The sequence below is a fragment of the Podarcis pityusensis genome (assembly GCF_964106645.2).
Source record: "Podarcis pityusensis genome assembly, chromosome: 2".
NCBI classification, from domain to species: domain Eukaryota; kingdom Metazoa; phylum Chordata; class Lepidosauria; order Squamata; family Lacertidae; genus Podarcis; species Podarcis pityusensis.
The window spans coordinates 112,593,603-112,620,007 of record NC_138029.1 but is presented as its reverse complement, the minus strand read 5'-3'; the positions used below and the strand labels follow the sequence as shown (position 1 = coordinate 112,620,007).

Below are 26,405 nucleotides of genomic sequence, written 5' to 3'. Positions count from 1 at the left end.
TTTTAAGGTTGTTTAATTGAATATTCTAAATTGTAGAACAGAAAATTTAATAAAAATAAATTTATACAGTAGTACCTCGTTTTGCGACCGGGATCCATTCCAGAGCCCCAGTCGCTGGCTGAAAAGGACACTGGACAAAGGGCCGCATCTGCGCACGTGCGCGGAGCAGTTTGCACTTCTGCGCATGCATGAGCGGCGAACCCGGAAGTAACCCATTCCGGTACGTCCGGGTTTGCCGCAGACATTGGACGGAATGGGCGCTCAACAAGGCAGACACACAACGAGGTACCACTGTATCTATACATATATATATATATATATATATAAACAGACATACCAGTTCCAAACTCCATGTCTACAAAGTCATCACAAACTATAGGCAAGCACTTAGCAGTGAAGGGATGGAGGACTCTCCGGCCGTGCAGGTGCTGGGAGACAAACAGAGAGAGAGGAGAAAAGTTTAGCTAAAGTATTCCCAGATCACCCGAATAAAGAATACTCCAAAAAGGTAATCTGAAGTAGAATCTACTGCCCACATCCAGTCCTTAAGAGAAGATCCATTCCACGCATTTGCAGCCCAACCAACTCAGCCCTCCATTCCTGTAACTTTCTTCCTATTGCAAAATATCCTATATTTTCAAGTGTGGGGGAGCCTGTTCCTGAACTACAACTCCCATCATCCCTGGCCATTAGGGTCATGTTTGACAGGGCTGATGGGAGCTGGAATTCAGCAACACCTGGAGGGTCAAAGGTTGCCCACACCAGCTGTGTTTGAACTGCCTTCTCATCCTGTTACAACTTTCGTCACTAACTAAGGTGCCATATTCCACTGAGTGAAACGAGATTACTTGTTCTTCATTTATTCCAAAAAGAAAAAGTGGAGGGAGCTTTTAAGCAGCTTGGGGAAATACAGGAAATGCTCCCTCATTAGTCTGGGCATACTGACCATATCTGAAAATACAGAGCAGGCCCCAGGCACAATTGAGAAAAAGCACCTAAACTCTGGTACGTCTTCTTTTCTTTGGCGATCACTCGTAGCCGAGTAAGATTGTCTTCCCTAAACACGGTTTTAACAATGAGTCCGTAAGTGACTGTGGAGGCCAATTCTGGATCCACATGTCTTTCCACAGTGGGGACATTGGTTTCCGGGAGGGAATTGATCACGGTGTGGGTTTGCCAAGCGCGCCTTCCTCTTAGCACGTTTCTCCCTTGCGTCCTGAGTTCGAGTGTCTTCAAAGTCCATGACACCTTTGGTAAAGGCTGCTCTCCAACTGGAGCGCTCGCAGGCTAGTGTTTATACTACATTTTTTTAAGATTTGCCAGGAGACAGTCTTTAAACATCTTTTGCTGGCCACCAGCATTACGCTTTCTATTTTTAAGTTGGGAATAGAGTAGTTGCTTTGGAAGACGATCATCAGGCATCCGCACATGACAAGTCCAACAAAGTTGATGTTGAAGAATCATTGGTTCACACTGGTGATGTTTGCTTCTTCCAGTACACTGGCATTAGTTCGCCTGTCTTCCCAAGTGATGTGTAAAATTTTTCGGAGACACTCTGGTACTAACCCTATGCTTGCAATAACCCTTTCAAATAAATCTAACCTAGAACACTACAGGTGTTCATTTGTCTTTCACTAGGAAGTGCAGCAGCAAGAATCATTCAGCCACCAATCATTCATCCTATTACAGTTTTGGGCTGGATGGAAGAAGATGCTAGGAGTTATATGTCAAAGCAACAACAAACAAACCTATGGTCACGTAAAGCATACTCAATAAACACAGGAGACGTGACCGGCTCTGTTCTTAGATAAATAAGATGTACTATTCATAGTATCAAATTGAAAATTTCAACAGCTACTACTATGCCATAGGAACCACTATCCTGTAATATCATATATGAGCTTTAACTACTGCTGAAGCCCAGGATGGCGAAACAAGGCCTATATTCCGGAAATCCTTGTGAAAGGATTTTGTGAAAGGAAATCCTTGTGAAAGGACTTTGTGAAAGGATTTTGTGGAACTGTAACAACCTTTCATGTGGATGGTTTGGACTTTATGAACAGACAGGTGGAATGGATACCATTACACGGATGGACCTTATGAATGAACTGACTATAGAATGATCTGATCCACTGATTTGTTCGTTTGTTGAACTTTATGAGTTACTTCTGTTGAAATTTACAATTTGATACTATGAATAGTATATCATATTTATCTAAGAACACAGCCGGTTACGTCTCATGTGTTTATTGATTATTTATTAAGGAGTTATATGTCAGCCAGGACAACTTATTGAGATTTGACAATTGGTGGAGTTGGGAGGAAAAAGTTGTTCTGATGGAGTTTCTTCCCCAACAAGAAAGATAAGCCCCCCTGTTTATTTCTCCTCGTCCTTGTACCCTTTGTAAAGTCTTATTTGTTCCTTTTGCTCTGCGGACTCTGTTTTAATTTCAGTCACTCTCTGCTAGCAGCCCTCAGGGTTACTTACCTTGTACCGGGGATCCTTTGGGTGGACAGCCACAGCGGTGTCCCCCAGCATCGTCTCAATACGGGTCGTGGCCACCACCACTTCTTCATCTAGGGAGGAAGGAAGGAAGGAAGGAAGGAAGGAGAAGAAGAAGAAGAAGAAGAAGAAGAAGAAGAAGAAGAAGAGGAGGAGGAGGAGGAGTTTGGATTTGATATCCCGCTTTATCACTACCCGAAGGAGTCTCAAAGCGGCTAACATTCTCCTTTCCCTTCCTCCCCCACAACATACACTCGGTGAGGTGAGTGGGGCTGAGAGACTTCAAAGAAGTGTGACTAGCCCAAGGTCACCCAGCAGCTGCATGTGGAGAAGCGGGGAAGCGAACCCGGTTCCCCAGATTACGAGTCTACCGCTCTGAACCACTACACCACACTGGAAGGAAAACAGTGGGTCAGTGCTCCTCTCTGAGAAACGCTGGTCCCACAACAGAGCGAGCCAAGAGTCAGAGAAAAAAGAAAGGGCGTCAGATCCTGATCCCAACCCAACTGCCCACCAGGCCTCCTGACTCACCGGAACCTTCGATCTTGTACGCGAAGAAGACCAGCACCCCGAACTCAACCTTGTTCTCGTAGCCGGGGACAGGTAAGAGCGTCCGGCCCGTAAGTTCCTTCTTGTCCACCTGGGAAGAGGAAGGTGCCCAAGGTGTGTCACCCTCTTCTCACTGGGCCTAACACAGGGGTAATAGCTGGCCCTATGCCCATCCTGCGTTCTCTCCCACCCAGACTGGGCTGGTGGGGAGACGGTAAGGGGGCAAACAGTAGGGGGTGCCGGAGCCAATGACTCTCATTTTGTCCTCCTCTTCCTTCCCTGGTGAGTTCAACAAAGGCCGCATTCACACTGTATGTTCAAAGCGCTGTGATATTGCTTTAAACAGTCACAGCTTCCCCCAAAGAATTCTGGGAGTGGTTCCCCCTCACACAGCTGCAATTCCCAGAATTCCCTGTGAGGATCGATTGTTAGGCCACTCTAGGAACTGCAGCCCTTGTGAGGGGAAACAACCCTCAGCACCCGTAACAGACTGAAGCTCCCAGAATCCTCTGCAGGAAAGCCATGGCTGTCTAAAGTGGTCTTTAAATGTATGGTGTGACTCTGGCCACAAAGGCAACGCTAAGGCTGAGGAGGAGGGAGCTGACATTCAAGGCCACACCTGGCCAGCTTGAAAGTAGGAAGGCAAGCAAGCGGGGTTGCTGACCAACTAGGGCAAACTGAAGTTGGGGCGACAGCATCCCATTTGCCCAGCCTCTCCTGACCCTGTCACCTCTATGTCGGAGATGGCCGAGTTGAGGGCGCACGACCAGTTCACGAGGCGCGTGCTCCGGTAGATGACGCCTTCCTCGTGTAGCCGGATAAAAGCCTCCTGGACGCTGTTGGAGAGTTTCTGTGGGCAAAGCAAGGGAGAAGTTCAGTTCAGCCGCTTCCATCTCTTGCAGGACGCAAACAAAATCGCAGTCCGTTCGACTCTGAAATATAACTGCAAAATCCAGTTGGTGGATCTTGGGGTTTAGCCAAAAAAACAACATTGAAAAAAACAAAAACCCAAAGCAGCTCCCCTAAGTCTAAAGTCTGCCACTGCTGTCCTAGAAGACTATTGGCATAACCAGTCATTTCCTGAACTGGTCAGCAATGGTTAATAGAGGTGTCCCATCCGGTTGATCTTATCCGTCAGGCCCAGTATACCTGAAGGAGTGTCTCCACCCCCATCGTTCAGCCTGGATACTGAGGTCCAGCTCCGAGGGCCTTCTAGCGGTTCCCTCAGTGCGAGAAGTGAGGTTACAGGGAAGCAGACAGAGGGCCTTCTCGGTAGTTGCGCCTGCCCTGTGGAACGCCCTCCCACCAGATGTCAAGGAAATAAACAACTATCTGACTTTTAGAAAAACATCTGTTTAGGGAAGTTTTTAATGTTGGATGTTTTCTTGTGCTTTTAATATTCTGTTGGGAGCTGCCCAGAGTGGCTGGGGAAACCCAGCCAGATGGACGGGGTATAAAGGTAAAGGACCCCTGACAGTTAAGTCCAGTCGTGAATGACTCTGGGGTCGCGGCGCTCATCTAGCTTTACTGGCCAAGGGAGCCAACGTTTGTCCGCAGACAGTTTTTCCGGGTCATGTGGCCAGCATGACTAAGCCGCTTCTGGCGAAACCAGAGCAGCGCACGGAAACGCTGTTTACCTTCCGGCTGGAAGTATTTATCTACTTGCACTTTGATGTGCTTTCAATGGGCAGGGTATGAATAATAAATTGTTGTTGTTGTTGTTGTTGTTGTTGTTGTTGTTATTACCGGGTCCATTGTAAAGCAGGCTCTGTCCCAGTCCATTGAGGCGCCCAGTTTCTTCAGCTGGTGGTAGATCCGATCGCCTTTTCTGCAAGAAAAGAGCCAGAGGGAAAAAGCACCCTGAGCACGTCATGTCTCTAGAAGACGTGACAAGGCACAGGGACGAGGTTCAAGGCGGTCAGAAAAACAGGGCCAGCCTTGAGACAACTCACTCGGTCTTCCATTTCCAGACGGCCTCGACGAACAGCTCGCGCCCAAGGTCGTGCCGCGTCTTCCGTTGCTCCTTCCACAGCTTCTTCTCCACCACCACTTGCGTGGCGATGCCGGCGTGGTCGCAGCCGGGGTTCCACAGAGTGGTCTCCCCCTTCATCCGGTGCCTGGAAGACACAGGGGCCGTGAGCAGCTGTTCCTCAGGCGACGTCGTTCAGGAACAGCCAATGCGGCGTTCTCTAGGTGCTGCCAGACTACAAATCCCATCATCCCCGACAACTAGGGCTGATGGGAATTGGAGCCCAGCAACACCTGGACACGTTTTGTTGGCTATCCTCCTATGACAGGCATGGCCAAACTCGGCCCTCCAGAAATTTTGGGACTACAACTCCCATCATCGCTAGCTAACAGGGCCAGTGGTCAGGGATGATGGGAATTGTAGTCCCAAAACATCTGGAGGGTCAAGTTTGGCCATGCCTGTCGTATGACATACAATGTCGACCTTGAAGGCTGTGCTCCTGTTTGGGGAACCCTGGGGTTCCCCCCCCCCCCCAGCATTCAAAGGGTGGCGTACTCGTGCTCAGAAAGTGTGGTTCTTTCTCCAGAATACCACAGAGGCAAATGGGCAGGGACAGGGGAATTTTGAATAGGAAAACTAGCAGTGGGGAAAGGTCCAAGCCACATTCCTGTCAGTTTGCATTTACAGAAAGTATTGATCTGATGTGCAGAGATCTTTCCTATTCTAATTAATTCAAGGGGGTTCTGGAAGCTTCTCTGTGTGAAAGATACAAGCAGAAGGTCCGTGATGTTTGGGTTATTCCTTCAGAGAAGCTGAGTACAGCTGGCCTAAACTGGTTCTCTTATCTCTTTCAATCAAGGTCATGCTGACTATAAAAATAGGCCAGAAGGAGCTTGGGTTTCATTTCTCTTTCTTTCTCTCTCTCTCTCTTCCTTCTGGTGTGGTGTTCTGTACATAGCATGCTCAGTATTAAGGTTTAGACCTATTGTAAGTTATTGTAAGTTTAAGTTAAGTCTGCTGCAACTGGATTTCTTATGGACAGCACCAATCCTGAATGCATTAGATTTGTGACCATTATGCTCATTTGCCTTCAGTAAAGCTCTGCTGGATGAAATATAATTGCCTCTGGTCTATTTCTGGGGAATCCTGCAACATATTTAAGTTTTTACTCTGCTAACTATACGTTGAGGCTCTGCTCTGGATCAATATTGAGTAGAATTCCAGGACAAATCCCTCTCGTAGGAATCCTCTGGTAGAAAGAGTAGCCTCCTGAGGCTACTTTTCATTTAAAATGCAAGCCTCCATACCGGGAACAGCCCAATTCTTCAACCTGTACAAATTAGGTAAAGGGTAAAGGGACCCCTGACTATTAGGTCCAGTCGTGGCCGACTCTGGGGTTGCGGCGCTCATCTCGCTTTACTGGCCGAGGGAGCCGGCGTACAGCGTCCGGGTCATGTGGCCAGCACAAGCCACTTCTGGCGAACCAGAGCAGTGCACGGAAACGCCGTTTACCTTCCCGCCGGAGTGGTACCTATTTATCTACTTGCGCTCTGGCGTGCTTTCGAACTGCTAGGTTGGCAGGAGCAGGGACCGAGCAACGGGAGCTCACCCCGTCGCGGGGATTCGAACCGCCAACCTTCTGATCGGCAAGTCCTAGGCTCTGTGGTTTAACCCACAGAGCCACCCGCGTCCCTCTGTACAAATTATGGTAGTATATTTAGCCTATTCACCATTTTGCATACCTTTACATAACCTCTGTTTGGGTTAGCCATGGGGAGAGAAAGGCGCTACAGAGGCCACAGAGGTCTGAACACCCTTTCAAGCGTATATTTGAGACCATGAGGGCTAGGAACTTGAACTTGTTTTGTTCCAATCGAAAGCGCAGCAATTCTTAGGAATCTGAATTCTGCGCACTGTAGCCCATTCTGCGGACGTATGTGTTAATGACCTATACAAAGCCCCATGCCACTTGGGAGTCGGGGCTACCTGAATCAGCTCTCAGGCAGGGCAAAACTGGGGCAAGGAGGAGGAGTTTGGATTTGATATCCCGCCTTATCACTACCCGAAGAAGTCTCAAAGCGGCTAACAATCTCCTTTCTCTTCCTCCCCCACAACAAACACTCTGTGAAGTGAGTGGGGCTGAGAGACTTAAGAGAAGTGTGACTAGCCCAAGGTCACCCAGCAGCTGCATGTGGAGGAGCGGGGAAGCGAACCCGGTTCACCAGATTACGAGTCCACCGCTCTTAACCACTACACCACACTGGCAAGGCCAAAGAATGCCAGTTAAGGGGTGGGGCACAGAGGGTTCAGGTTGACAGAGACGTCTAGGAAGGGCCCTAGCGTAAGGCCAGAAGGCTGTAGTCAAGGCAACTGAAGGAAACCTCACCATCGGGTCAGAGAGTCCTGGATGGCATTGGTGAGGGCGTGTCCAAGATGGAGGGATCCGGTGACATTAGGCGGAGGGATACACATCATGAAGAGGCCTTTGGGGTTTGGCTCGGAGACGCTGCGACGCTGGAAAGGAGAGCAATGTTCGTGAGGCAGGCGGCCCTCCAGGAATCAGTCACAGAGCCGGCCCAACCATTAGGCAAGGCGAAACGACCGCCTCAGGCAGCAAGGTCCACAGAGGCAGCGGATCCCAACGTAGATCTTTATCCACCCCTGCTCATCGGTGGTGTAATCTTCCCTTGCCCCTTCTTCCCTGGCTGAGGGGTGTGCGTGTCGGCCATTTTGTTGTTGGCTTCAGGCGCCAAAAAGTCTTGGGCTGGCCATGTTACCTTCCCGGGGGGATGGGGTGAGAAAATCCCGCCCCGCAGTCGCCCCAGGCTCAAACTCACCCCATACTCTGGCTTGAAAAAGCCCTGGCTCTCCCACCACTGGTACCAGGCGGCTTCAACGTACTGGGGACTGTAGGAGTCAGGCATCGGGCTCTCCACATCTGGAAGGAGAAAAGAGACTTTGAGGCCTCCTAATATCTCCCTGCGGTGTTTGGGTGCTGCTGCTTCGGCTACATTATGACCCCCCCTTGGGTTAACGGGCTTCACAGTTGGCATGTCGGACGCCTGGGCGCAGTGTGGGCCAGAGAACTCCAGCCCTGCCCAGCTCCCTCCCACCCCCACCCCACTGACATTACCTTTTTTCTCTCCTGGGGGAGTTGGGATGTTGTAGGTTATGACCCCTAGATCCTTCTTCTCTTTCTTCTCAACTTTTGGCTTCTTCTGCAAAGAATCAGGATGGGGGCAGGAAGGTGGAAACAGGCCTCAAACACTATTATCACCCCCTGCCCCGAGCTCTTCGCTGTTTTCCTGAACTCAGACAAGTTCGCAGTGCAATTTTTTTAAACCTCACCTTTTCCCGCTTTTATTTATTACTGGAAAAAGGCGAAGTTTAAAATAAATTTTATTTATTTATTATTAGTGATACACATGCATACATATACGTACACACCAACTTGAGCTGTATTAAGAACCCACTCTATTCTTCTGACTGAAAATTGTTTGAAATGACGTTTAGTATTGATTCAACCTGCCCTGGGAACGTACAGTGACGGAGTAGGTAAGAAAACCCGGTCAATAATAAAATAATTAAACAAAAGTTGGGGGACATCTATCCAAAACATCGCATGCGTAAGGGTCATGTAACTTGTCTTCCCTTTCCTTTCCCCAAGCATCTCCCAAATCTGCTCAAATCTTGGCGAGACCAGAATCCCTCAATTCCCAACACACTAGTATTCCACATGAAGGGGGCTCTTTTTTTGGAATAGATAGCACTGAAAAATATCTCTCTCACACACAAGGATCCTATTTTCTTCTTTTCTGGAATATTTAAATCTTCCCTCACTCTGTGCATGCACATGTAAGCTCATACCAATAACTAACTTAGTTGGTCTCTAAGGTGCTACCAGAAGGATTTTTGGATTTTTATTTTTATTTTATTTTGTTTTGCTTTTCTTACCTCCCCCTGTTGTTGTTGCTGCTGTTGCTGCTGCTGGCTTTTTTCCTTCTTCTGCTGAAACTTCTCCAGTTTTTCTTTCTTTTTGGCTTCTTTCTTTAGCTGGGATGCGCTTTTGGGCGGCTCTGTGAGCTCCTTGGGCTCTGAAAACTCTGCCTTAGGTTCTTAAGAGGAAAGGAAATAAACCAATACGCAGCAGCCTTGTTAATAAATATTGCTTAATTGCCATCTGCCCTCCAGAATGGGGTGGGGGATCTGCAGCGCTCCAGAAGCTACTGGGCCCCAGCTCCCATCAGCTGCAGCCAGCATGGCCAATGGTCAAGGATGATGGGAATCGTAGTCCAGATAAATAGTCGGGAGGGCTGCAGGTTCGCCACCCCTACACTAGACCCACATCTCCTCACCGCTGCCAAAAAGTCTGTGCCTCTATGAACAACACATTTTCGACCACAATTCAAAGTGTTGGTGCTAACCATTAAACTCCTATATTGTATACATGAGGGAGCATCTCCACCCCCATTGTTCAGCCCAGACACTGAGGTCCTTCTCTGAGGTCCTTCTGGTGGTTCCCTCACTGCGAGAAGCGAGGTTACAGGGAAGCAGGCAGAGGGCCTTCTCTGTGGTGGCACCTGCCCTGTGGAACGCCCTCCCATCAGATGTCAAGGAAATAAACAACTATCTGACTTTTAGAAGACATCTGAAGGCAACCCTGTTTGGTGTTTTGTATTTCTGTTGGAAGCCGCGTAGAGTGGCTGGAGAAATCCAGTCAAATAAGCAGGGAATAAGAAATATATTATTATTTCATCATCACCATCAGTGCTTTTTTCTGGGGGTACAAGGATACAAAGTACCAGCATCTCCCCCATGTTAAAAGTGTGGCAATTACTGTAACAACTTTAGGTCCAGTCATGCCCGACTCTGGGGTTGCGGCGCTCATCTCGCTTTACTGGCCAACGGAGCCGGAGTACAGCTTCCAGGTCGTGTGGCCAGCATGACTAAGCCGCTTCTGGCATACCAGAGCAGCACACGGAAACGCCGTTTACCTTCCCACTGGAGCAGTACCTATTTATCTACTTGCACTTTGACGTGCTTTCGAACTGCCAGGTTGGCAGGAGCAGGGACCAAGCAACGGGAGCTCACCCTGTCGCAGGGATTCAAATCACCAACCTTCTGAACGGCAAGTCCTAGGCTCTGTGGTTTAACCCACAGCACCACCCACGTTCCTTTCATGGTAAGTACCAACACCTTATTTCCCCCTTTTTAAAAAAGCCCTGCTGATTATGATAACTATTACTAAATCAGCAGTGGATCCCTGACTCTACGGCCCACCTATTCAGATTGAGGGCGACAAGAACAGAAAAGCCTTGCTAGGTCAGACCAAAAGCCTACCCAGTTCAACATTAAATTGTCACAACAACAACATTCTGTTCTCCCAAGCAATACAGACTGTAGCTCTGCTTTCCTTGAGGTTTCTTTGCCCTCAGCAAATTCACGAGGACAACGGTAGCAGCACCTTACCTCTGAGATCTGATTTCAGGGTCCCCACAACAGTCGTTTGCTCACACAGCTTCATTGGACCCAAGATAAACTGGAATTCTGGCTGATTGACGCAGGTCAGGAACCACCGGGTGACGTTGGTGTATGAAGCGCGGAGAGCTTTGTCGAGAACCTAGAGGAATCATTTGGAGATGAGGAGAGGAACACGAGCGCGAGATATACTATTATGAATATAGGTGAGAAGAAGGACAGAAACCCAACAACAGCGTTAAGGCAGAACATCTGCAGGTGATGATAATAATAATAATAGTAGTAGTAATAATAATAGTAATAATAAAATAATAATAATAATAATAATAATAATAATAATAATAATAATTTATTATTTATACCCACCCATCTGGCTGGGTTTCCCCAGCCACTCTAGGCTGCCCCCAATCGAGTGTTAAAAACAATACAGCAATAAATATTAAAAACTTCCCTAAACAGGGCTGCCTTCAGATGTCTTTTACAGATAAGATAGCTACTTATTTCCTTCCCATCTGAAGGGAGGACGTTCCACAGGGCGGGTGCCACTACCGAGAAGGCCCTCTGCCTGCTTCCCTGTAACTTGGCTTCTCGCAGTGAGGGAACTGCCAGAAGGCCCTCGGCGCTGGATCTCAGTATCCGGGCTGAACGATGGGGGTGGAGACGCTCCTTCAGGTATACAGGACCGAGGCCGTTTAGGGCTTTAAAGGTCAGCACCAACAGAGTGCAGAGCCACTGATTCCCTGCCCCAACAAAAGCAGAGTAGTAGAAACTGCTGCAAAATTATGCTACCGATGCCCCATTGGAGCAGAGGATGGGAGGGATACTGCAGGGAGACTCACATATTTATACGGCAGCAACAAAGAAGACGCAACCGTCACGTCAGCCAACGTCATGGCTTCGCCCACCAGGTATGTCCGCAGCTTCAAGTGGCTGTCCAACACCGCAAGGAGACTCTGGAGCTCTGTCACAGCACGGTCTGTCACCTGGGCAGGAGAAGAGTGTGTGATCACACCCGCAAACCACCACCTTTCATGGTACAATGCTCAGAAGATACCTGCCGCCTAGACTCCTTGCAGGGCCTTTCTGCATAAGGGGTCCCTGAATTAAAGGTGACCCTCCCGCACTGTTGAGGTACATTGGCACTACTCCCTGCCACTGTGTCCCTTCCACCTTGTATGTGGTCTAGCTCACTAAATGCCCTTGCTCATGATTCGGGGGGGGGGGGGAGAGAGAGTTAAAATCAAACAAAAACAATGAATGAAAAAGTGTTTAAGGTCTTGTTAAACACGCTGGTGCCATGACCTTTGGATCCTGCAAAAGTAGGGAAAGAAAACAGCACAGAGCAACGTGGGGCTCAGCTGCATAGTGTGCTTGCTTATTTATTTATTTGGCAAAATGTACCGCATCTTCCGCTCTATAGGACGCACTTTTCCCCCTCCAAAAATTAAGGGGAAATGTGTGTGCGTCCTATGGAGCGAATGCAGGCTCTTTGGCTTCAGCGATAGCAACGCAAAGCCTCCAAAGCGCAGAGGGAGCGCTCCCTCCCCGCCCCTTGGCTTCACGTTGCTTTCACTGAAGCCTGGAGAGCGAGAGGGGTCGGTGCGCACCGACCCCTCTCGCTCTCCAGGCTTCAGGGATAGCTGCCTGAAGTCTTCAGAGCACAGCGCAAGTTCCCGCTGCGCTCCGCAGGCTTCAGGTTCCTTTTGCTGAAGCCGGGAGAGTCTTGCTCTCCCGGCTTCAACAGAGAGGGAGAGCTGCACGGCGCCCCTTCAGCCAAGCGGGAGAAGAAATGGAAGGGGCTCCGTTTTTCCTGCCGCTTCGCTGAAGGGGCGCTGAGCAGAGAGGGGGAGAAATTTTTTTTCTTGTTCTCCCCCTCTAAAACAAGGTGCGTCCTATGGTTGGGTGCGTCCTATAGAGCAAAAAATACGGTATATAGCGCACAACTGTTAAAAGAAAATCCTTAGAGCAGATTGCGAAAAGAACAGAGCAATAAAATTATCAGTCAAAGCAGTTAAACGCAACTATTTTAAACTTTCAAAAAAAATTATTAAAATCAATGAAAAGCGGGAAACCAAATTAAAACACAAGCCAGCATTACACATGCCTGGCTAGGCTGGTCTAAACAACAACGTTTTGGGCGGGTGCTGAAACGCGTACAGCACTTGTATGTATGTTTATGCTTTTCATTTTGTTCATTTGTCTCAAATAAACGAGAGTTATTTCTCAGAGTTTTTTTTTTTTTTGTTTTTTTTTACACTTCCTCCCCCCTCTCCCCACTTTCTTCCTGGCTCACAGCTCACTCCATTAACCACTACGCTATGGGTTAGACACAGTAGCCTACCCCGTCACAGCAGAGTTAAGCTTGCCTCTCACCTGTTTGCTTTGCTTGGAGACCCCCAGAACAGAGAAAGCAGCTGCGGAGGCTGCAGGAGCAATCTCCAAGTCTGCGAAACTGACCCACTGCCGTACCAGGGCGCTGGCTTCTGGGCTCTGCCCTCTCATGGCATCCGGGCAGAGCAGGTAAGAAACAGCCGCTGCGCCAGAGACACGGACGCCCGCCTGGGTCTCCAGGGCTGGGAGTTTGGGCACAGAGAAGGAAGGATTCCCCAGCTCCTTGTCAGGAGGCAGGGAGACCACCCTGGGCTCGTGTCGGCCATAGCGGGCCGCAACCAACACCCGCAGATTCTGGAAGTTATCCGGATGAGGGGAAAGGTACAGAGTTGGCATGGCGACCTGGAAAGAAAGGGCAATGAAAGCGTTAAGAGGGAGGACGTTAAGAGCCCTCTTGGAAATACAACAGGGCTGTCATGAAGAAGAGGGAGAAGACGTTCTCTGCTCCTGCAGAGGGCAAGACTAGATCAAAGGAACTTACGCTACAGGAAGGTAGGTCAGAGATGGGAAGCGGGTAGTTTGGGGTCTCCTGCCAGATCTCTGGGTGATCTGAGGTAGACTGGTGAAGGTTTCCAACTCCTAACTGTTTAACAACAATTTAAGGACAAGATACAGTGGTACGTCGGGTTAAGAACTTACAGGTGAAACTCGGAAAATTAGAATATCGTGGAAAAGTTCATTTATTTCAGTAATTCAACTTGAAAGGTGAAACTAATATATGAGACATGGCTCCCCAAATCTATTTTCTGATGAGAGCAGCTTTTGCATCTCATTTGGAAACCAAGGACCCAGAGTCTGGAGGAAGAATGGGGAGGGACATAATGCCAAATGGTTGAAGTCCAGTGTGAAGTTTCCACAGTCTGTGTTGATTTGGGGAGCCATGTCATCAGCTGGTGTTGGTCCACTGTGCTTCATTAAGTCCAGGGTCAACACAGCTGTCTACCAGGAGATTTTGGAGTACTTCATGCTTCCTTCCGCAGATGAGCTTTATGGGGATGCTGACTTCATTTTCCAGAAGGACTTTGGCACCTGCCCACACTGCCAAAGTACCAAAACCTGGTTCAATGCCCATGGGATTACTGTGCTTGATTGGTCAGCAAACTCGCCTGACCTGAACCCCATAGAGAATCTGTGGGGCATTGCCAAGAGAAAGATGCGAGACATGAGACCAAACAATGCAGAAGAGCTGAAGGCTGCTATTGAAGCTTCCTGGTCTTCCATAACACCTTAGCAGTGCCAGAGGCTGATAGCATTCATGCCACGCTGCATTGATGCAGTAATAGATGCAAAAGGGGCCCAAACCAAGTATTGAGTACATATGCATGCTTCTACTTCTCAGAGGTCCAATATTGCTCCATTTGCAATCCTTGTTTTGCTGATTTCATTTAATATTCTAATTTTCTGAGATTGTTAATTTGGGGTTTTCATCAGCTGTACTCCATGATCATCACAATTATAACAAATAAAGGCTTGACATATCTTGCTTTGCATGTCATGACTCTCTCTCATATATTAGTTTCACCTTTTAAGTTGAATTACTGAAATAAATGAACTTTTCCACGATTTTCTAATTTTCTGAGTTTCACCTGTAATTCGTTCTGGAGGTCCGCTCTTAACCTGAAACTGTTCTTAACCTGAGGTACCACTTTAGCTAATGGGGCCTCCCACTGCCGCCGTGCTATTTCTGTTCTCATCCTGAAGCAAAGTTCTTAACCCGAGGTACCATTTTTGAGTTAGCGGAGTCTGTAACCTGAAGCATCTGTAATCCGAGGTACCACTGTACTCTTGAGATGGGGGCGGAGGAAGCTGAGGGAGGGGATAACTGGGAGTGGGGGGGGAGAGAGAAAGAACTCTGAGTTCAGCTCAATGCTGTCACATCAAACCAAATCCCTGAAATCAAAATTATTTTGCTTGAGGCTTCAGTTGGAAGATCTCAAGGTTCTAGCAGAAAACAAGGCCAGTACAGTGGTACCTCGGGTTACAGACGCTTCAGGTTACAGAAGCTTCAGGTTACAGACTCCGCTAACCCAGAAATAGGGGTTAAGAACTTTGCCCCAGGATGAGAACAGAAATCGCGCGGCGGCAGCGGGAGGCTCCATTAGCTAAAGTGGTACCTCAGGTTAAGAACAGTTTCAGATTAAGAACGGACCTCCAGAACGAATTAAATTCTTAACCTGAGGTACCACTGTACTACAAACCTGATTTCTGTCCACCTGAGGTGATGCAATATGCAAACAAGGATTCATCGGTCTACTTACTTAGGGCAAATATACAAATGCCACAGATGGCTAGAAGAGACAGCTCTCTCCTTAGGATTTCCAACCTCCAATATGTTTGTCCACAGAGTTAAGTATAAAAGGCCTTACAACTTTATGGGTCTTTTTAAAAAAAAATTCCACCACCATATGGAGGAGAGGAGTTTAAATCGGCAAGAGCCCTGGTCCCCAATTCACCTTCAAACCCTTTCTATGTCATGGGAAGCCTGCCTTTCAGCAGTTTCATCCCTGTTGTAAACTGTCATTATTACTATTGCTATTCCCCAGTCCCACCCTGAGAACTTAGAAGTCCTGGCTCCCAGATCTGCCTCTCTCAGCTCTCCCTCAGGCAATGGGGTGGGGGAACAGGTTCAAACAGCAGTTGGGTGAAAAAGCCATGTGCAATTTGAAGCATAGGCATGTATATAGTTTTATTTTAAACTATTTCGACGTCACAAGCTCCAAGGACTTGTAACCATGACATGTCAAAAATCCAAATAAATTAACTCGCGTAAGTACAAAGAGACCTTATTCTGCTGGCATGAGGCAAAGGATGTTAAATCTGCATCCCGCCAGCTCAATACAGTGGTACCAATACAGTGGTACCTCAGGTTAAGTTCCGGAGGTCCATTCTTAACCTGAAATTGTTCTTAACCTGAAGCACCACTTTAGGTAATGGGGCCTCCTGCTGCCACCGCACCACCGGAGCACAATTTCTGTTCTCATCCTGAAGCAAAGTTCTTAACCCGAGGTAATATTTCTGGGTTAGTGGAGTCTGTAACCTGAAGCATATGTAACCCGAGGTACCACTGTACGAATAATCAAACAACAGACCTCGGAGTTTACATCGGAAATAAAACAAGTTATCTGCATGTGAACTGGGGTGGGGGACAGATGAGAAAAAGAACTAACTGTTTAAGTCTGGACTTGGGCTCAGGTTTTTATTTAATAAGCTGAGGGTGGGAGAGAAAGAGAGACCGGCTGATTGACGAAATTAAAACTAAAGTGAGGAGCAGGTAGTAAACTACTCTGGGATGGGATAATGACCTAAGAAGCTGCCTTATATTGAGGCAGGCCATCGGGTCCATATAGCTCTAGTACTGAAATGAGGTTGAATTTTAATGTTGCATTTTAATCTTGTTTTTTAAGCTGTATTTCAATCGTTTTTATATTTGGTGTTAGCCGCCCTGAGCCCGGTCTTGGCTGGGGAGGGCGGGGTATAAATGAAATTTATTTTTATTTATTATTATTACTGCCTTACACTGACTCTGGGAGAGGGCAGGGAAGTGACTGGCGGCGGGGTCTTGGCAGCAGCCGGCAGCTTTGGATCGCGGGAGGAAATCCATGAGCAATTTTGTGGGTTCTTTGGGAGGAAACCAGAAACTGCAGTAAACTTGGGAACAGGAGTCGAAACTCCCAGGTTTTGCTGGAGACAAATGGGGCGCTAGAGGGGGGGTGGGAAGGGGTTGGACTGAGAATCTGCAATAAGTCTCTCTCCGGCAATGAATGAAATGCTTGGGGGGGGGGTCTTTTTCTCGGGGTGGGGGTGGGGGAACCCCCCATGGCAGGACTCCTGGGTTCAGGGGAAGGGAGGGGGCGGGGTCCTCCTCTTACCTGCAAGTCCAGCCGGTTGCAGCTTCTCCCCCCCACGTGCTACTTTCCCATTGCGGAAGGACCCCGCCTGTAGCCGTCTGCTGCAACGCCTGCGTCACCAATTTGCAGCGTATGGCACTTGTAGAGTTGGAAGGGACCCGAGGGTCATCTAGTCCAACCCCCTGCAATGCAGGAATATACCCATGCATAGAAGACATCTGAAGGCAGCCCTGTTTAGGGAAGTTTTTAATGTGTGACATTTTAATGTTTTTTTAATCTTTGTTGGAAGCAGCCCAGAGTGGCTGGGGAAACCCAGCCAGCTGGGCGGGGTACAAATAAATTATTATTATTATTATTATTGGCGGGGTAGAAATATATTATTATTACTATTATTATTATTATTATTAATAATAATAATAATAATTTTCAAATCCCAACTGGTGGCTTCTTTCCTTTCTTTCTTTTAAGAAAACAAGAAGGAGCGTTATGCACCTCTGCCCCCTTGCAGTTGTTAGGATCTGAGGGCCTGGACTCTGGTCTCCCTTGCCTAGTTCAGCACCTCGACCCCTGCATATTGCCCTGCAAGAAATATTCTGAAATCCCTATAAGAATGCTATTGATTGACTCCTTTGTTCGTTTCATAAAAATTCCCGCACTTTATAACACATGTGAAAAGAAATACAGTGCTACCTCGGGTTACATACACTTCAGATTAAATACGCTTCAGGTTACACACTCTGCTAACCCAGAAATAGTGCTTCAGGTTAAGAACTTTGCTTCAGGATGAGAACAGAAATCGTGCTCCAGCGGCGCGGCAGCAGCAGGGGGCCCCATTAGCTAAAGTGGTGCTTCAGGTTAAGAACAGTTTCAGGTTAAGAACGGACCTCCGGAACGAATTAAGTACTTAACCCGAGGTACCAATGTACTAAAACACATTAAAGCTACCTCAACCATTAAGCATCTGGGTAGGCTCCTAAAACAGGAATATTTTCTGCTGGTGTAGAAAGGGGTGTGGCAAAGGCGCGCCTGCTTGGTTTCAAGGTGCAGGGAGTTCCGCAGGTGCTGCCACAGGAAAGGATGGCGTTCCTCATATGAAGGATTAACATTCTATGTCCTTTTAAATGTCTTTGTGGTGTGTGAGGAAGGGGAAGGGTTATGGGCTTGGTTTGTTCTTGTTTATTATTATGTCTTTTGTGGTTGTATTCTATATTTTTATGCTGTTAAACCCGCCACCCCACCCCCGAGATCTTCAGATGGAGAGTGGTATACAGTACTGAGTAAATAAGTAAATAAATCCATGAATGTGGAAAGAGCAGTAGTAGTGCCACTACCTTTATTAGGCCAGCATAAAAGTCACAGAATAGTGTGCAAGTTTTTTTTAGTTCTCCAGAACTCTTCGTCAAGCTAAATGATTTGGTGGTGGGGCGGAATAGGGGGGCGGGGAGTCGTGGAAAGGAAAATATTGATTGTCGAGCCTTAAGTTGTGGGGTGTTTTGAGGGGGCAGCAGAGGAGGGCTTCGTTAGGCTGGGCAGGGTGATGATCCTAGGCATGGTCCACGCAGAAGCTAAATTACAAGGAGTTAAGGCAAGATACTCCTTTTGTTTATTTAATTTTGCTTTATTAGTTCCAACAACAGAAAAACCAATCAACAAAAAAACACTTTAATACATCTAAATATAATAATTCCCTAATACATATATATTCCTAATCAAAGCTGTTACAAGACTGCTGCTTTAAAGCATTGCTCGCCAGATGCAGCTGTGTGGACGACACACGGATATACAGGGGACTATTTCCCCCTATAGGGCATTCTGACCTGTTTTTAGCATTTAAACTTTTGTATGTTTTTAATGTAGGGTTGCCAGTTAATTTGCTTTATCTTTTTTGTAAACCGCGCTGAGGGTTGCTGCTTTGTTTCTTTCTTTCTTTGCTTAAGCGGTTCATAAATGTTCTGAAGCAAATAAATAAATAGACATCCTGTATTGCAACCGACTTGCATCATACATGTTTTTACACAGGCAGTTCCGTGGCCAACCCTCGGTGATAAAGGACCCTAAAGCCAGACTTCCGCCTCCCAATTCTTATAGAGCAACACGTTGCTCACAACAGCCCGGTGGAAGGCGCAGTGTAGAGAGACACATAGCGCGCACTTCCGGTAGGGCAGCTTTTACCTGTTAACGAGGATACGTAGTGCGAAACAGGACCGGAAGTACCTATTAAGGACAGCTGGTGATGCCACGGCTGAGAAAGGGAGCCGTGAACGTAGAACTAGAAAAAGCAGAGCAGTACACGCGGGTAGGCAGTTAGGCTGCCTTAGGTTAGAGGCTGCAGTTTTCCCAAGTCGAGCGGTGGAGCGCCCCCTCCTGGCGGGAGGGCCGCTAGTGCCGCTCGGATGCCCCGGGAACGCGGGCTGCAAGGCAGCCGTCGGCTGAGAAGTACGTCGCCTCCGCCTTTCCCCTTGTTTCCAGCTGCCTCCCCTTGCAGCTTGGTGCCCCTTTTTGCAATGCCCCGGGAATGGCGACCCTGCAGCGCCCACCCCACCTCTCCCAAGGATGCGGCTGGTTCCCGCCAGCCCCGGCCAAGGATGCAAGTTGGCGTCTAGCAAACACCTGGAGGGAGACCACGAACCCGCCATCCTCCCCACCTTGCCGGGTGGTCCTTCCTGAGGGTCGGGCGGACAAAAGCCCTCGTCCCCAAGGAGCCCCGGTGGCGCAGCAGCAGGAGGAGGAGGCATCTGAAAAGTCACTTGCTGGCCCGCCCGCAGGCCGTGGGAAAATTTTCCGCCACCGTGGGAAAATGGGCTTTGAATTTCCCACGCGCACTGGATGATGGATCTTTACAGCTTGGGGTTTTTTTTGGCGGGGGTGGGATCTGGCGGATTAAATCGAGACGGGCAGAAAACCGGGTCTGGAGTAGCGCAAGATGATCAGAAAGCAGGGAAGCCTTTGGCCTTTCAGGTGGTGTTGGGAGCCCATGTCCTTGGTCAAACGTCCTGGTTCTAGACTATAGCAAGGCTTTGGGACAGGAGGCAGGGGCGGCCTGCGAAAGGTTCACACCCACACCCACACACCCCGTAGGGTAAGACCTGTAGTCTTGCTCAACGCAATGAATGGCCTCATCACTTCTAGTGTGACCATCTCCTCTCCTGAGTTTCTCAAACTTGGGCCTTCAATTTTTGGACTACAACTCCCATTATCCCTGACCCCAACCACTGGTCCTGCTAGCTAGAGATGTTGTAGTCCAACAGCAGCTGGGGAGACCCAAGTTTGGGAAACAATGTCCGAAGCCTTGACCCTGGGACTGGGAATCATCCCTGCAACTCCAATGCTTGGTGTGACATAAGCGATGAAACTTGTGTGTCTTCCCTGAAAGGGCAGAGTTGGGTTGACTGCAAATTCCAGCGGCCTACCAAGGCTCCTCAACATGTGTGGACCCTGACCAAAAAACAAGGCGCTAGTTCTGGTTTTTGTTTTGCTGGGCACACCTCTTTTGCTGAACTTATACTGTTCCATTTTGAACTGTTTTATTACTGCATTAATTTTATCTGTTTTCATAATTGTATATACATAGTCTGTTGCTCTAAGGGACGCGGGTGGCACTGTGGGTAAAACCTCAGCGCCTAGGGCTTGCCGATCGCATGGTCGGCGGTTCAAATCCCCGTGGCGGGGTGAGCTCCCGTCTTCGGTCCCAGCTTCTGCCCACCTAGCAGTTCGAAAGCACCCTTAAGTGCAAGTAGATAAATAGGTACCGCTTTATAGCGGGAAGGTAAACGGCGTTTCCGTGTGCTGCGCTGGTGCTGGCTCGCCAGAGCAGCTTCGTCATGCTGGCCACGTGACCCAGAAGTGTCTCCGGACAGCGCTGGCCCCCGGCCTCTTAAGTGAGATGAGCGCACAACCCTAGAGTCGGACACGACTGGCCCGTACGGGCAGGGGTACCTTTACCTTTTTAGTCTGTTGCTCTAGCCCACTCATGGGGACTTGTGGTGAAGCATGGATAATAAGTTTCATAAATATATGTAATCTAATTTTAGGCAATTGTCTCATCTTTCCCTCAGGGAACAGCCCCTCTCCTCAGCCTAGGAATATTGCATTCCACCTGTGACGATTAATAAGGGTGAGAAATCCACCCATCGTCTCATCAAGCCTTGTCATCTTAACTAGGAGTGCCAGTTAAACCCCCCATCTCCACCCTTTGGAGGGACAAAATGGCTGCTGAAAAGGGAGATGCGTCAGGGCTGGCTTTGCCGCTCCAAGCAATGATTGAGCAAGGATTGAAAATGGAGGAACCGGAGCTTGCAGACCCTGGGCCAAGGAACAGTGCAGAAAACAGCCCTTGTGCCATCCGTGTGGGGAGTTGTGGGGATTTCAAGGAAATAACCATTTTGGATGAGATGAAGCAGGAACCTCCTAAGCAGCTGCAGGAGCGCTGGGAGGCTCAGCTACAGGAATTTATCGAAAGGGTCGAGTTGCCCTGTTCAGAATGGAGGTGCCCACAATTGCCGGGGGCCGCACCAGCCGATACTAAGGCTCTTCTGTCCACCTCTGAAGGAGCAGCCCACGCCATTAAGGAGCCTGGAGCTGCGGGGGTGCTATCCCAGTTCCTGCCACGCCTTGGCAAAGACGCCAAATGGTCAGACGAAGCCGAGGCAAATGGCATGAGGATGAAAGAGGAAGGCTTGGAGGAGGGGGACTCCGCCATCTTGGACACAGAGGCAAAGCGACAACGCTTCAGGCGGTTCGACTATCGGGAGGCCGATGGCCCCCGAGAGGCCTGCGGGCAGCTCGAGCAGCTTTGCCGCCAGTGGCTGGAGCCAGAAAGGCACACGAAGGAGCAGATCCTGGAGCTGGTGATTCTGGAGCAGTTTCTGTCTATCCTGCCCCAAGAACTCCAGAAATGGGTGTGGGATAGTTCGCCACAAACCTGTTCCCAGGCCGTGTCCCTGGCAGAGGATTTCCTGAGGCGGCAGCAGGACGTTCAGGTGAGAGAGCCAGATACTGGTTATTGAGGGGGAAGGTGTGGGAGCAAAATCCCTGCCCAGCTTTGGACTTTATCCCCATGTCTTCTTCAGCTGGGTCTCCTTGGCTTTCTCAGGGACCAGGGCCATTCAAGGTGGCAGCTGTACATTGCGCAGAGGCAGAGAATGACGGTCCATCGGGTGCCTGGCAGAAACCACCCTGCAGAGAACTCGGCCAGAAGGTTGATGGTGATGCCAGCTCCCCAGGTGAGAAATTATTGTGCCTGGGTCAGCGGATTATCGCGAGTTCTCGAAACGAGCTACAGTTTAGGTTGTCGTTCAGTTCTCGGTGTCTCTGATTCCTGGCTGCTCTTTTAAATCTGTGCGTCTTGAGTGAAAGTGGCACGAGCTTCCTCGCAATGTTTTCAATCAAGGCGTTTTAAAACAATATGGAAACCGCTATTCCAAAAGTGTTTGCGCGACGTATTTGTACGTCTGATTCCAGGCGGTGAGCAGAAAAACAGGGCATCTATAGGAACATTACTTTGGAAAGGGTCTCCCCCATGAAAGCTGTGTAGTTGTTTTCTTTCATTGTAGTGCAGGAGCAAATAATAATAATGTCAGGCGTCAGAGAATCCAACCCCCCATGGTGGGTTGCCAGGAATGGATAAGAAAAGGAAGTACAGTGCTACCTCAGGTTACATACGCTTCAGGTTACATATGCTTCAGGTTACAGACTCCGCTAACCCAGAAATAGTGCTTCAGGTTAAGTACGGACCTCCGGAACGAATTAAGTACTTAACCAGAGGTACCACTGTAAGGTAAAAGTAAAGGACGCCTGACCGTTAAGTCCAGTCGCAGACAACTCCGGGGTTGCAGCACTCATCTCGCTTTACAGGCCGAGGGAGCCGGTGTTTGTCCACAGACAGATTTTCTGAGTCATGTGGCCAGCATGACTAAGTTGCTTCTGGTGCAACCGAACACCAAAACCAGAGCAGTGCACGGAAACGCTGTTTACCTTCCCGCCGGAGCGGTACCTATTTATCTACTTTGGCGTGCTTTCTAACTGCTAGGTTGACAGGAGCTGGGACCGAGCAATGGGAGCTCACCCCGTCGCAGGGATTTGAACCGCCGACCTTCTGATCGGCAAGCCCAAGAGGCTGAGTGGTTTAGACCACAGCGCCACTTGCGTCCCTGTAGGAAAATGAAAGTTTTCACCAATCCTTTTATTCAATATTCACAGAGAGAGGCTTAGAAATGCAGCCTCTCAAAATAATGGCGTTGCTCCGAGTGAAACCCCAGGCCCTCTGTCCCTCCCACTTCCTCATGCGTCATCGCTACAGATGTTGGAAGGGGCCTTCTGCCTTTGAGCTCTCTGCTCTCCTACTTTCAATGCCTGCCAGGTTCTGAGAGAAGGGGGGTCTGGCATGCTTTCTAAAGACACTGAGTCCATCTTCTTCTCCCTCCTTCTCCTCCTACTCTACCATTATTTCCCAGATTTCCCCCTCATCTTCCTCTGAGCTGTGACCTCCCTCAAACCCCTGTTGTAATTCTGAACAGTCTTCTTTTTCTCTGGAAGATTCAGGCTGCGGAGGACGGTCTCCACCACTCTTCCTCTGCCCAGTCCCTGACAAACAATAACCCTCACGTTACAAACTCTCTCCCAATTCTAGGAGAAGATAGGAAGCGTCACGCAGAGGAGCAAAACCAGACAGAGCACCCTGAGGATAAAGAACCACATTGCAAGTTGCCAGGAGGAGACCAAAGAAATGTTTCCTGCGGCCTTGACCAGGAAGCAACATTTGCGCAACGGCAAGAAAGCTGCTCGGAGGAGACAGAGGGCCGTCGCCTTCATGGAAGACACCCAGAGCATGAAATCTCCCTGCCAGAAGGGAAGCGGTGCGCGTGCTCCTTCTGCGGGAAAAGCTTCAGCCAGAGGTCGACTCTCACCATCCACGAAAGGACCCACACGGGGGAGAAGCCCTTTGAGTGCCCGGCTTGTGGGAAAGGCTTCAGCCACCGCTCAAACCTCATCGCCCACAGAACGGTCCACACGGGAGGCAGGCCGTACGGATGCCCCGACTGCGGGGACGCCTTCCGCCACAGGTCACACCTCATCTCGCACAGGAGGACCCACACGGGCGAGAGGCCCCACAAGTGCTCCGACTGCGGGAAGAGCTTCGGCCAGAGGTCGACGCTCACGGTGCACGAGCGGACGCACACGGGCGAGAAGCCGTACCGGTGCGCCGACTGCGGGAAAAGCTTCAGCCAGAGGTCCATCCTGATCGCGCACGCCAGGACCCACACGGGCGAGAGGCCGTTCAAGTGCTCCGACTGCGGGAAGGGCTTCAAGCAGGTCTCGGCGCTGACGGCGCATGCCCGCAGCCACACCGGGGAGAGGCCGTACCACTGCCCGGACTGCGGGAAAAGCTTCGCGCGCAGCTCGCTGCTCGCCAAGCACAGGAGGACTCATACGAGAGAAAAGCCCTACGCCTGTGTGCACTGCGGGAAATGCTTCCGTCAGCGGTCGCAGCTGGTTAGCCATGAGAGGACCCATGCCAGCGCTTAAGAGTATGGAGGATGCGTGAGCACATTGGGGGAACCCGGAAAAGGAGGGCTGCCCAATGTTTTTGGCAAAAAACCAAGCCTAGAGTACAGGCGGCGGGCCTGGGGGGGACCTTTTGCCCTCCATGTGAGAGGAAGGAGCCAGCAATAAATCACACTGAGCAACTGGGAGTTAACCCTTCATTAGCAAAAACAGGAAATGTCAGGCCTCATGAGTACAACTCATCTCCAGCAGGTTTTGCCCCCATGAAGCATTTGCTGAGACTGAAGGTCCCTGTCAGATGTCTGTTGCGCTTGCTCGAGAGTAACCAGGCAGGACTCCAACCTGTCTTTACAGGCTTTATTTTGGTGTGGGTTAAACCACAGAGCCTTGGGCTTGCCGATCAGAAGGTTGGCGGTTCGAATCCCCGCAACGGGGTGAGCTCCTGTTGCTCAGTCCCTGCTCCTGCCAACCTAGCAGTTTGAAAGCACATCAGTGCAAGTAGATAAATAGGTACCGCTCCGGCGGGAAGGTAAACAGCGTTTCCGTGCGCTGTTCTGGTTCGCCAGAAGCGGCTTAGTCATGCTGGCCACATGACCCGGAAGCTGTACGCCGGCTCCCTCGGCCAATAAAGCAAGAAGAGCGCCTCAACCCCAAAGTCGGTCACGACTGGACCTAATGGTCAGGGGTCCCTTTACCTTTACCTTTATTTACAGTGAAGAGTGTCATAAGTTCATGTCTGGCTCAATTGCTAGCAGAATCCGGGCGTGGTCTTTTTTTGTACCTCCCCCAACGTAAAGGTTTTGTTACCCCTAACCGTTTCCGCCCCTCTCTGCGCCTCAGATTACTGCGCAGGAGGGGCGATGGCAAGGGCGTGCCCCCCCCCGGCTCGCTCAGGAGCGGCGTTAAGGCTCTCACTAGCATCCTCTGGTCCTTGCACCTCTTCCCCACTGGAGGTGGGGCTTTCCTCCTCCCCGGAAGAGGAACTGCTTCGCAAGATTTTCGGAGGCTACCTGTAACACAACTGCCCTTCTATTTCTCGCCTCTGAGCCAGTGGCAGTTCCCTGACAGTCCCTGTCTCCCCACAGTTGCCCCCTCCTCTCTAGGGTTCCCCCCAAGCAATCTTGAGACTGCGCCTTTGTGAAGCTAACCCCTTCTCCACCCTCTTCATGCCTCTGCTGGTTCTGGGAGACCAGGGGTGAGGGGAGCTTGTTGCACCAGGAGGGGGAGACACCTGTGGCTCTTTGCCAACCAGACACATCTCTGCCGCTTGACCTCCCTCCTCTTCTGGTTCAGCTTCTGCCTCCGATTCTGGACTTCTGACATGGACTCCCCCAGTTCACTAAGCCCTGTTACCTCTTCAGCTTCAGACATCTCCTCCCAGTCTTCTCCCTCTGACAACTCATCATTGTCCCACCACCTCTCCCCTGGCACGGAGCCTTCTTCCCTTGGGGGTTCCCCAGCTGGTGCCCCCCACCGTTCCTCTGTATCCAACCAGTCTGTGACATCATGTTTGTCGGGGCTGATGGGAGACAGCAGTCAGCAACATCTGGAGGGCGAAAGGTTCCCTACATCTGCCCTATGGTTTTACAAACACCCCCGGAATGCTCTAATTCAGGCCTCCTCAACCTCAGATGTTTTGAGACTACAATTCCTATCATCCTTGACCACTGGTCCTGCTAGCTAGGGGTCATGGGAGTTGTAGGCCAAAAACGTCTGGAGTGCGGAGGTTAAGGAAGCCTGCTCTAGTTTCTCCCCAATACAGACACCCAGGGCCCTGTGTATCTTTCCCCTCTGCTGAGCCTTGGGGGATACAGTAGTGTAGCTTTGGCTATGTGCCTTGTTCAGAGTGGCAGGCCTCCTTGCTTTTGACCACAAGCCCTCTGGGATGGTCAATAAGGCCACTGAGGAGGAGATCCATCCTTTTAAGTCATCAGACTGCCAGTGGGAAGCAAAAGTTAATAAATCGGCAAATCTCCAAAGCTGGTTTTTATGTTCCTTATTACATGCAGAGGATCAGCAGGGCGTGTGTTGATAAGCTGCCCAACTTTTTTTTGCAGCCTTCAGGAACTCCACAAAATAAGCTAACAAAGAGGAATATGGGAATGCCTTGGGAAGGTCACAGCACAAGGCCATTGAGTGCAGGATCCGGTTTCTAAAACCGACC

General features: G+C 49.6%; 2 protein-coding genes across 3 annotated transcripts in view; one reads left to right on the top strand and one right to left on the bottom strand.

The window, feature by feature from the left end:
- VARS1 (valyl-tRNA synthetase 1) overlaps positions 1-16,856 on the bottom strand; it is a 36,253-nt gene extending 19,397 nt beyond the window's left edge. The window contains exons 1-14 of one of the 2 annotated variants that reach the window (XM_080991578.1): positions 16,760-16,856; positions 12,873-13,232; positions 11,339-11,482; positions 10,491-10,641; positions 8,976-9,136; positions 8,155-8,239; positions 7,859-7,959; positions 7,408-7,535; positions 5,005-5,169; positions 4,799-4,880; positions 3,783-3,902; positions 3,035-3,143; positions 2,489-2,577; positions 338-428 (exon numbers count right to left, since the gene is read on the bottom strand). In XM_080991578.1, coding sequence (XP_080847704.1) covers positions 338-428; positions 2,489-2,577; positions 3,035-3,143; positions 3,783-3,902; positions 4,799-4,880; positions 5,005-5,169; positions 7,408-7,535; positions 7,859-7,959; positions 8,155-8,239; positions 8,976-9,136; positions 10,491-10,641; positions 11,339-11,482; positions 12,873-13,226 — 1,780 coding nt within the window. In that variant the 5' untranslated portion in view covers positions 13,227-13,232; positions 16,760-16,856. The remainder of the gene's footprint in view (positions 1-337; positions 429-2,488; positions 2,578-3,034; positions 3,144-3,782; positions 3,903-4,798; positions 4,881-5,004; positions 5,170-7,407; positions 7,536-7,858; positions 7,960-8,154; positions 8,240-8,975; positions 9,137-10,490; positions 10,642-11,338; positions 11,483-12,872; positions 13,233-16,759) is intronic. The other variant, XM_080991579.1, reaches the window with a different exon arrangement.
- Positions 16,857-18,956: 2,100 nt separating this feature from the next.
- LOC308469602 (uncharacterized protein) lies at positions 18,957-24,424 on the top strand. Its single transcript, XM_080992298.1, has 4 exons — positions 18,957-19,174; positions 20,794-21,717; positions 21,831-21,960; positions 23,367-24,424. The coding sequence occupies exons 2-4, from the start codon at positions 20,944-20,946 to the stop codon at positions 24,260-24,262; spliced, it is 1,800 nt and encodes a 599-aa protein (XP_080848424.1). The 5' UTR covers positions 18,957-19,174; positions 20,794-20,943; the 3' UTR covers positions 24,263-24,424.
- Positions 24,425-26,405: the final 1,981 nt, after the last annotated feature.

Bases quoted from the DNA above. Each gene is read 5' to 3' on its own strand.
- LOC308469602 (XM_080992298.1), top strand. From the start codon at position 20,944: ATGGCTGCTGAAAAGGGAGATGCGTCAGGGCTGGCTTTGCCGCTCCAA. The intron at 21,718-21,830 runs GTGAGAGAGCCA...TGGCTTTCTCAG, and splicing joins GGCGGCAGCAGGACGTTCAG to GGACCAGGGCCATTCAAGGT. The intron at 21,961-23,366 runs GTGAGAAATTAT...TCCCAATTCTAG, and splicing joins TGGTGATGCCAGCTCCCCAG to GAGAAGATAGGAAGCGTCAC.